At 48.3% G+C, this 11,074-nt stretch overlaps 3 protein-coding genes across 3 annotated transcripts; 2 read left to right on the top strand and 1 right to left on the bottom strand.

The window, feature by feature from the left end:
* Positions 1-905: 905 nt before the first annotated feature.
* N7446_001134 (EthD domain-containing protein) lies at positions 906-1,302 on the top strand (the record flags this gene model as incomplete). The annotated part of the gene is made up of 2 exons (XM_058509901.1): positions 906-1,046; positions 1,078-1,302. 2 exons carry the CDS (start codon positions 906-908, stop codon positions 1,300-1,302), a joined length of 366 nt encoding a protein of 121 aa, XP_058378880.1.
* A 1,885-nt stretch (positions 1,303-3,187) lies between these two features.
* On the bottom strand, positions 3,188-4,239 carry N7446_001133 (uncharacterized protein; the record flags this gene model as incomplete). Its single annotated transcript, XM_058509900.1, has 2 exons — positions 3,188-3,382; positions 3,643-4,239. The coding sequence occupies 2 exons, from the start codon at positions 4,237-4,239 to the stop codon at positions 3,188-3,190; spliced, it is 792 nt and encodes a 263-aa protein (XP_058378879.1).
* Positions 4,240-4,895: 656 nt separating this feature from the next.
* Positions 4,896-6,644, top strand: N7446_001132 (FAD-binding oxidoreductase; the record flags this gene model as incomplete). The annotated part of the gene is made up of 4 exons (XM_058509899.1): positions 4,896-5,295; positions 5,384-5,661; positions 5,719-6,226; positions 6,262-6,644. 4 exons carry the CDS (start codon positions 4,896-4,898, stop codon positions 6,642-6,644), a joined length of 1,569 nt encoding a protein of 522 aa, XP_058378878.1.
* Between the last annotated feature and the right edge of the window lie 4,430 nt (positions 6,645-11,074).

Genomic DNA, 11,074 nt, shown 5'->3' with positions numbered 1-11,074 from the left:
ACATAAAAGAAAGGAGGAGCTCAAGAGACTGATAGTGATATCTTGCTATCGTTTGAATGCGAGGCTTCTCAAGATTTTTTTTGAAAGAAAATCTGACAGCCTAATAGCGGCTGCAAACACTGGGTCAGCTGGCTCAGCTCCAGTCATCCGGGATTCTTATTTATTTATAGTAAAGGATACCAGTTGCGTCTTGGGGCCATCGGGGGCCGGGGTGAACAATGACACAGATGCCAATGCCACCCCCGCCCGGTAATATTTCGCGATTCAAACGAGGATGACGATGTGTATTGAAAATTTTGTTCAGCGCGTATCGCCGTTGACATTCCATGTTGGATATCAGCGGTATTCAGCCCCGAAGTCGTACATCCGCAGGCCAAGTGAACTACATAGTGAAGACTAAGTCTGCATCAGCATGCACAATTAAGAAGTGTACTCCGTACAGCCAATCGATCATCCTTGAGCAGAATAGGAAACCCTGGTCGGAATCAGGATCCGCGGGGCCTGTGAACATGTTATGTGCGACTACAGTATAGATAGAACTCCGTTGACTGTACATATCTCGACCCTCTGACTCTGGCCCAGCGAGGCAAAGCGCGGCTGCGAGCCACGCCCGCAGCCCAGCGAACTGGCCCCGCTTGGCCCCTACATTGGTTTGTGGTCGTTACAGAGGAGCTCTTTGAAGTCTGCTTTGTGTACAACCCCATCTCGTCTGTTTAGTCGCTGCCTGGTTTCATTCTTCACACTATTCATCCTCCACCACAACCTTTTTTCCAATCATCTGTCTCTAACTCCTGATCTGCTCTGCTGCCGTCACCCGAACTGCCTTTATCATCTTTCCTCGGACGCCTAATTACACGTAATTCAACATTTAAACTCCCGTCCGTTGTTCTACCCCATTCATCAACATGTCCCTCAAAGTCTTCATCTACGCCTACCGTAAGCCCGGCCTCTCCCTCGAGGAGTTCAAAAAGCATTACAAGGATCACGTCGACCTAGTCAAGCGCCTTTCCGGCGAGGACTTCCCTATCTCCCACAAGCGCAGCTACGTCGCGCGCAACACTCGAAATCGCCGCCGAGGGTGCCAGCGACCGCAGTTTCCGGACTCCAGCCACAGTGATTGTCGGACAGCAGTCCGACATTGAATTTGATGCGTATGCCGAGCCTAACCTCGGCGACCAGGCTGCTTTCCAGGCCTTCAGTGCGAAGGTCTACGTCCCCGACGCCGCTTTTCAGATTGCGGCCGACGAGGAGAAGTTTCTCGACAAGTCGAGGCTTGGATCGTCATGCTCGGAGAGGTCATAGAAACCACCAAATAAAAGACAATGGAGGATGGTTAGAATACCAGTGAGCTACTTGTTCTAAAGAGTAAGCACCCAAGAACCACTTAGGGATCAACAATAGTAAAAAGTAGCCACAAAGATGGCCAAGGTAGCAGGGGGTGAGAAGGAGCCAGAGTTTTGTCAAAAGTAGCAAACCTCTTTCGGCACCCTGTAGAAATCGTCGACGACTCTGCATCTCGCAGTTGCTTATCATTATACTGCGACTTCGTGCCTTATGGGACGCCAGAGATTCCTGGCCACCCTTTACAGTTCGCCCCGCCCAGAGAGACTCACGATGACCAGTAGCCTTTTCGATGACAATGTCTACCAAGTCCAGGCGGCTGGCTGACCCATGGGAGGGAAATCTACAATATGCCCCCACTACTGGTAACTTCCGTAGGGTACGGTCCGGCCCCATCCCGGATTGTACCATGGACCCGTTGTAGCGGATCAAGTCTAATTCCTCCGCTGGCCACTGGGAAAAAGATGGCGAACACGATAAGCAGCCCTCGAGATATGTCTGGTATGCAATTGCACGGAAGTTTATACTCAATCGCAAGACGGTATTAGAGTGACAAACGAAGATTTGGTTTTTAGCTTCCAGTATGTATAATGAGAGAGGAATGGGGAAGAGGTCTGGCTATAGCTTAGCGAACTCTGCCCCAATTTGGTTTAGCATGGCCGAGTGATCCTTGCTAAAAGTGTCACCATCTCTGGCGATCGCTTGACGCACCCAAGGCCCGCGAGGATTAAATGAAGCCTTAAAAGGCAGGGCCCGCATAACCAGGCCGTAGGTGCATGCAATAGGGTCAACGAGGGTATGCTCACCCGTGCCATGTGACCAATAATCTTATTCCTAGTAGTGTATTTTGTCGGCTGTGAGAGATGCCACACCAAAATTCGTAAGGCTGAGCATCGTAGACCCACTCACACTGACGATCCACCAATAGTCAACCAATCATCGCCCTCACCAGATCACGCTTGTGATCTAATACACCAGGTACAATAATTATGTTTGGCTAATAATGTTTCTATTGAGCGGGGTGGTTATAAGATTGTAGCTTGGATGTTGGATTCAGCTCTTCTGGATATGATCGTTTTGATAGCAGGTTACCCCAATCGATACAGTAATCTGATTGGGGTAGGTTGGGGCATTGATAAGACAACGAGAATTGGAGTTGCAGGGATTATTAGTCTTGAGGATTGATACGCTTGTAGTTAGATAGGTGACGAAAAGACGTACTGTATACGTATGCAACTAAGCTTCACGTAATTAAGATCATTCTCGAACACACGGTGCGATAAGTAGCATAAGGATTAGCTATCATCTTCAATAAATGGAGCACCAAAAGCACTCCGCTACCTATATATGCCGTCCCGGTAGATCTATCTATTAGAATGTCTGGAACTTATCCGGACTCGGGAGAAGAGGTATTTAGCTTGAGCTTAGTTCGATCCATACCTATTAACAAATTGTCCTCGACGAAATAGCGGGTCGGCCTCCAACAAAGTATTAAACTGCTTCTGTTGTGGAAGATGGGGATATAGGGAAGGAAAAGTGTCGAAGTGGAGGAACAATCATCTAGGCTCGGGTCCTTGGGTTATTGATTTCTTTTTGCAGTGGCACAATTGCACTGTGGCTCTTTGATTAATGTGAAAAATAAAGCGGCTGCTGAAGAGCCTACAGGTTCTAGTTGTCCATTAATGTAATCCAGAAGAGTTATTAAACTAAATTCTCACATATTAAATAACACCACTTTGAGGTACAGTAAAGTGTACATGATTAATTATGATACTGCATCTCCAAATGAACTTCCAATCCAACTCACCCCCGCTCACATACCAGAACAGTGACAGTCAATCAGATCTCAGCCCCCAGCACTCTCCCCAATCTCTTCAAAAAGATCCAGGACTTTATATCGAAGCCGATGTTCCGCCTCCACGACAATCCAGCATGACAGTGCAATCGCGTCCGCGGTGAGGTTACCAGCATGGGTTCCATGAAGGTTCAGGTCTTGCTCATCAATCTCTGGCGTTCTACTGAAGGCATCGTCAATTCGGCCCTGGATATTAGACAATGTAAGATGACCGGTCTTGCTAAGGGGTGCAGCCACATTTGAAGTTGCTGATGGACTACTCATTTGCAGCTTGCCAATCAATAGCTTTTTTTGTTCGGAGGACCGTCAGATCTTATCGACTTGGAATATGATGCCCAGCGACCTTTTTCAAAAGTCGCAATGACAGCATTATCGGATTTTCGAACGAGCTATGAACGCATAATCTGTTAGCTATAACAACATCAACGGGATCGTAGGAGGCTTACCTTCAAGTCATGCGTCCATCCCTTGACACCTTTCATTGGTCCAGTTGAAAACATCCTCGTCCCGGACCATCGATACTGCTCGCCATCTACCTCCCAGTCAAACTTGCGAGTAAAAAGTCCTCCCCTACGCATCTCAACTACCACCACCTTTCCAAGGACTTCCTTCTCATCTTCTAGTGGTTCCTTTGGCGGTTTCGGCTTCAACCCAAATACCATCCTGCATTTTGCTTTCCTCGCCGCTTTTCTCTTTGCTTTCGCCCGCGCCTCATTCTCCAAAACCTCGCGTACGCCATCACCCAACCACAGACGGAACGAGCTCCAAATAGCCGTGCGAAAGGCACGCCCGATCACTGTTGCGGTAGGTGTGTATTTTGGGTTATCTCCTCGATAGAAGACTGGTTTCCAGGACCCATGATGTTTATGGGGAACAGGGTTCTCAATGAAGTAATCGGCAGATGATGTATCAGAGGGGGCAAAGAGGTGCTTGCGCCCCTGGAAAAGACGGCGATACAGGTGCAGGGAGCTTATGGGAGCATCGCTCTGCTGCAGATCTGGGGCAGAATCGGCCAGGACATGACCTGGTATTGATGTAGTCATCGCGATCTTTGAATGGTCAGATTTCAATCTGACTGATAGATAAATATCTGACACACGCAAACAAAAAAAAAAGCAGAAGATAGAGATGCTTCTTTTAAGTGCGAGAGACGAATGCTTTATTTCCTCGAACGCTAATGCCCCTGGAAAGAGGGGATTTAGACTCCAAGATCATCAGTAGAAATTAGACCAGCCAACCCCTACTATTCCGCATCCCGCCCCGTCAACAATAAATCATCCTATCAATACCTGAGAAAAGAGGATATTGACTCCATTTTAGGATAACACCGAGGTGCCAAGAAGCTCCCGCGGCTGAATACGAGGACAGAGCCTCTTCCGTGGCCAATCACACAGTTGACTCACTCTCCATTGAAGTTGACATAGCCTTTTTCCTCTTGCCAAGCTTGTAGTTGCACAGCAAAGCTTTAGAGGATGGAAAGTATGAAGCTGGGACCTACAATCCCCTGCTCTTCATTCCCCGATCGGGCCGGTACGAGTACGGGACACAGCCCCATACTTCTAAAATAATTGTAATGATCGTCACATGAGACACCTAGCGAACAATATAGGCACCATGAACTCAGAGTACTTATACTGTGGGAGTTGTTCCATAACTATGGTGAATATCCTAAACCACTCTTTTATCCCAATTTGATCTCATGAAAGGATTATTAAATCTTGCTCTTGTCGGACTAGCCTTCGCCAGTTCCGGCTCGGATTCTAGCTGCCGTTGCAGACCCCACCAGAGTTGCTGGCCTGTTGAGCAGGAATGGTCTGCCCTTAACAGCTCCGTCCAGGGAAACTTACAGGCAACACAACCAGTCGCCGCCACCTGTCACGAAGGCAACAAAAAAGCCTGTGCGGCTATCACCCAACAATGGACCAATTCCACCTGGCGAACAACCCAGCCAGGAGCCGTGCAATGGGAAAACTGGGAGACACGACCCGAACTCAACGAGAGCCGCCGCCTTGAGACTCCCAAGGCGACCTGTGGCCAGGGAAGGATTTCCTTGTACTCTGTCCTGGCGAAGTCTGCTCCCACATCCAAGCAGCAGTTCGGTTCGCAAATAGACACAATCTTCGTCTAGCAGTTCGGAATTCCGGTCATGACTTTGTCGGTCGCTCGACGGCCCCGGATTCCTTACAGATCTTCACATACTGGTTGAAGAGCATTACATTCACCGACGAGTTCAGGCCCGCGGGAACTCCAAAGAGCGAGGCCCTGCTGTCACTATCGGTGCAGGCATCAATCTGATAGAACTTTATGCTGCTGTGGGAAAGAAGGGTCGAACCGTTGTTGCTGGGACTTCGCACACCGTTGGTGCAGCAGGAGGGTATATCCAGGGAGGCGGCCATTCGTTAATGGGCCCCTGGAAGGGCATGGCCGCTGATAACGTGCTAGAGTTTCAAGTTGTGACCGCCAATGTGAGTGATAGAACCTTTCGGGCCTCGAACAATCCATGCTAATCCCATCGGTATTAGGGTACTCTCGTCACCGCAAACAGCCACCAAAACCCCGACCTTTTCTGGGCACTTCGAGGCGGAGGTGGAGGAACCTTTGGTGTTATTGTCAGTGCCACCCTACGCACGTTTGACGAGGCTCCCGTTACTATGGTCAACCTCAACGTCAGCACCGTCGCCCAAAACCCTGGTTTCTGGGGGGCCATGACTGACTTCCACCCCGCCATCCCATCCCTAAATGACGCTGGTGCTAGTGGATATTACTTTATCTCACCCAACGTGCCGTTCAAGAATATGGAGGTCTCAAGGCTTTCCATCCTCCTGTTTTCCCCAAATCAGACCAACGTTGCAAAGACCGATAAGCTTGTTGCGCCACTGCAATGGAAGCTGAACGGAACAGTTGGTCTAATTACTGAATACGCCACTATCCCCTTCCCGACCATCCATTCACTGCTCTCGGGTTTGCTCATTAGAGGAAACATGGACCCAACCGGCCAGAGCGTGATCCTAGGCTCAAGACTATTCTCGCGTAAATTACTTGTCTCCCACGATGGGCCAGCAAAGTTGCTGGGGGTGCTATCGCGAAGAATGCAGAGTCTGTCGACAACGGTATAAATCCTGCCTGGAGAAAGGCCGCTACTCATATGTACTTCGCTCGCTACTGGGCGCCAAATGCCACCCTCGCTCAGCAGCAAGATGTGATCCGCAATATGGCTGAGGTTGGCATGCCTATCCTTAAAGATGTTGAGGGCTGCAAGATGGGAGCATACTTGAATGAGGCAAATGCATACGAACCAGATTTCCAGAACGAATTTTGGGGTAGCAATTATCCTCGTCTCTATGAGATCAAGCAAAAGTGGGATCCTAATGGACTTTTCATTGCTCGGAAGGGTGTGGGAAGTGAAGATTGGGATGATGCCAGGCTCTGCCGCATTAAAAAGAAGTAGGAAGTGGGCGTCGTTTCCAGAGTGACTGTTGGCTAGGCTTGCATGTGGTCGCAATGTTATTACATGTGATGAAATATGCTGGCGTCGACGATCCAGTCTCCTACACAACCGAAATTGAATTTGCGGGCCAGGTAATAGGCAAGCCGAAGCGCTTGGCCCGATGTGCTATTGCCTTGAAACTTGATGATGTGGTTGCTATGAGGAATGGCATAGAAGCTGCTGTAGTACTGTAACTATTCTTTCAAGTTGATTCATCCTCGGGTTCAATTAATATAACAAAGATGGCAAGTTCAAATGCATTATTTCCTAAACATAACCAACACAAGTGTACCCTTCTATCATGCCTTCATATTTTTGCTGAATGCCATAGAATCCCTGGTTTCTATATGTAGCATTTCGGAGTACAATAGCGCCCCACATCGCCTTCCATGTCGGAAACACCAAGATACTTTTTCGAACCCTGATCACATTATATGGGAAAATAACACTTGTTATACCTACCGGTAATAATACCAGCTGACTCGTATAAATCGTAAGACAGATAGATACAAGGGCCGAAAACTAGAAGCCTGAAGCTCCTAGAAGCTTCCACGCAAACGTAACAAACAGCGCAAAAAAGCAACGGTTGCACTTGGCAAGATGCCAATTTCTCTGGTTTGCGTCTCGCAGTTGCTTTACTGGAGGAAGCTTGGTATTTCCCGGGCGTCTATCTGAGGCCTTGGTGGTAAGTAAGACTTGACAGTAACGCTTTTTTGGGAATATTGGTTATCATCACGCTGCATTTTCGGGTCTTTTTTGGGTACCAGGAATTCCTGGCTAACTTCTGGTTAGGACAGCCTCATCGAAACATTCTCGTAATGGCCGAAAGCCTTCTTGGTTACGATACCTATCCGACCCCTTAAGAGGCACTGCAACTGCTGCGCCGTCATCGTTGGCAACTACTGCAACCATGATGATCCTTTGTTTCGGATAGTGTGTTTTGAGATGTAGAATGAAAGAAGGATTTTAGAATGGGAGGATTCCAGAAAGCATTGGAGCAGAAAACCAAATTGACCGGTGGGGGGATGGAGTGCCGACCAAAATCAAATACATAGAGTAGCAGCCACGATTAGGCGCTGAGAACGTGTAGCTGCAATTAGCTCATACAGGGTGGCCGTGGCTTGAGGCATCGAACGTTTGCTTTTTGCATTCATGCTCGCACTCCATCCACCCTCTGCAGTTGCAGCCTACAAATAGAGCCAATCCACGGTATCCACGAAACCACTTTTAGCGGGCCTAGAAAATGATGCCCCGTCCTATCGTTAGATACGGTGAGTATGGCGTTCAAAAAAGTGGAAGGTTCGATCAGTGGGACGATACTCCCCCAAACTCGGGCAATTGTAGTCTCTATCCATAGACTATGCTGCACCAATATCGGAGCCCCACCCCTATGACCTACGACTCTCTGCAACAAGCTAACTCATTAAAGGGTACAGTACTGTACACACTGTAATCTTCTATCACTGCAACTTGGCGACTAAGAGGAAGGTCGGACCAAGGACCAGGATCCGCCGATCTGTATTCACTGCTTAATTGAGGGGAAGATCCCCCTCAATAACAGGACGGTGGCAAATTTTGAGAACAACATATGGTTTTAGCCCTTCGGTTCTACTGGGGCTGTCTCTATGGCGGGAAGTAAAGAAACGAGTTGACTACAAGCATCCACATCGGAAATTCGAATCAGAATATATGTCGTTATATTCTGCAACTTCAAGTAACAATCCCCTTATCATAACCCACCATGCGGGCCTAGAATAACGGTGCTCAGCCCTCAAGATTTGCTGAACTCATGGGATCGCTCTGGTACCAAGAAGTAGTTCCATCATCTCTTAATTTTCCCGGTGTGCGGCGTCGGCTAATGGGTAGCGCGCAAAGAAAGCTGCAAACGGAACTAGCTGCGCCTTTTCAAAAACTTCGCCTCCATAGTCTTTTTCTGGAGCTTCCATATTGGCTCAGTCAAATAAATCAAACCCCCCAAAACAAAAAGACTCCATGATATGCTCCATGGTTTCCTGACTTGCTCCTCTGTAATATTCAGGCAGATCCACACCAAAGTTCTTAACTGTGTGTGTTCTCCAACTTCGTATCAAATCCTGTAGCAAACGATGCGCTCTCTCAATTTTGGGATCTAGATCTTTTGCTACAAGACAGAATGAGTTCCGATGTGCATGACTCACTGTTGGTTTGAATAAGGAAATCTCAGAGATGTGACTAAATGACCCAAGAAGCCCGCACGGTATGAAGGCTATAAGCTTGATGTAAGAGGATGACCAAAGTCCCGCCACGCTTGATCCTCCGTGACGCTATAACAAGTTGTGCGGTACTCAGTCGAGCAGCCTCATTTTTGGTCCATTCCGCGCGTATGTGTGTATGGAGAACCTGTCCATCGCAAAACACAGCATCGAATGTCTGCGTCGTAAAGGGTACATTGTTGGAAAATCTCGATGCCAGATCAGGAAAGCCGATCTCCGCAGCAAGCATGGTGATGTCGATGAAGTGTATTTCAATCCGCTTATCAGTCTGCCAGTCCGGAAGAAGAATGTCATGTCCACCTTCGTCTATCGGCAGGCTGAGACCACATACGTTGTCATAAGGATTGTATTTCAAAATGTTCGCAGAATATCCTCCGGGTGCCATACACATATTGAGAGCCTGGAGATGTATCGTCTTGGAAGGAGGCAGGATTATCTTCATGTCGGCCTGACTCCGATCACCAATCTTCATAATCATCGTGAAAAAATAATTCTTTTGCTTCCCACCAGGATAAGTGGCGCCTGCTTTCTGGTTTCTGAAATATTGTTGCGATCGATGGTCCTGAGAGTAGTTGGATAGTCCACGGAGTGTCGAAGCTTCTCTTCTTCCCTGTCCTTTTCTCCACCAATAATATTGACATATTATTGCTTCATTTCCCGTTTTGTCTACAATTAGGCTGTAGTCGCAGTCTAGAAGAGTGCTATCACCGGTGTCAAAGCACAGCTATTCTCAACGGGCGGTTAAGGGAACCAATCGAAGCGAAAGATAAGGATGCAATCTAGGGTACCGCGGCTGCTCTGACTATCTTGACCTTCTCGTCCCCTGATGCATGCACGCCGGAAGAATCTTGGTCTTTAAAGTCCTCTGACCACTCCGATTTGGACTGGTTACGTATGAGCAAGGGTAAAATGTCACTGGGGCACATAGTGAACCCGCTGCGACCGGACAGTCTTTTCCGCGTCATGGCGGCGACCTTTGCTCATATGCATTCACCCTTGCCAGAGAGGTGCGTAGATGGTATACCAAGGGCCTTGGCTGCCATTTCTCTCCTCGAAGGCTCATCTACGGCGGAAAACAATCCGTATTTCTTTGCCGCCCAAGCAGTATCCCAGACACTGGACCCCCCGAATAGCGAGGTCACAACAGGTCAAACTCAATTCTTCACGGGCAGTATCCATGGCCCTTTCGAAGACCTGCTCCTGGAAAGGCACCCTGTAGCGCTTTTGTTGCTGTATCTATGGTACCGCAAAGTATGTCGCAGTATACGGTGGATTGAACTCTGAGCTAGAGTGGAATGTCCTTCTATTTGCTCGTACCTACGGCTATATCACAAAGGGAATGTTGCGGTACACGCATTCCTTCCAGGAGGGGCTTTCGCCGATAGATGGGATTAGTTAAGCTTTCAAAGCCTCGAGTTCTCTTCCCTTCCGGGATTGTTGGTATGAAGAACTGCAGCAGTGGTTTTTTGAAGGATGGACACAGCCTCAGCTTTATTATCAGGTAACTCCACGGCGCTAAAACAGGGAATCAGATTAGCGGGCAGCCCTCATTGAGCATTCTGTTGGTCCTGTGTGGGATGGGATGCCAGGGATATACATACAGTATACACAAATGGGGAGATATGATATGCGGGGCCGACATGGTGCATCTGGGCTCCTCTGAAAGCGAGGAAGCCTCCTTCTTTTGCTTCCTCGCGCAACGTCTTGTATCTAGAGTCAACGATAGTTGTTCTAATCTTAATTAAAATCGCGAGAACACGCTCCTCATCTCGATGCTCGAGTTATACTCTCAACATGGGATTAGCACCTTCCCAGGAATCAATCAACCCAAGCCAGAACAACTCATACCGTATCAAGTGCAACACGTGGCCGAGAAAAAGCACACTGTGACATGATTACTTCGAGAGCCTGTTGCTGCCTGCTGTTTCTAATGCACAGCATGAGCAACAAAAGGTCGCATTGGGTCGCTCTTGACAGGGGAAAGAAAAGAGAATAAATGATGGATTTATTGGTTGAGAGACGGATGGGGACGGAGAGAAGCTCCGACCGACCCCTCTCGGACTAACTACACTCAGGACCATCCAGGGTCACGTGATCTAACCAGTTCTCAATGAGTGGGATCGGGCTGCTCAGCCAGCC

The sequence above is a fragment of the Penicillium canescens genome (genome assembly GCF_028828765.1).
Source record: "Penicillium canescens strain IBT 15451 chromosome Unknown utg000001l_segment0_segment0, whole genome shotgun sequence".
NCBI lineage: Eukaryota > Fungi > Ascomycota > Eurotiomycetes > Eurotiales > Aspergillaceae > Penicillium > Penicillium canescens.
Note: the sequence above shows the minus strand (reverse complement) of the source record. Positions and strands in the feature narration are given on the sequence as shown.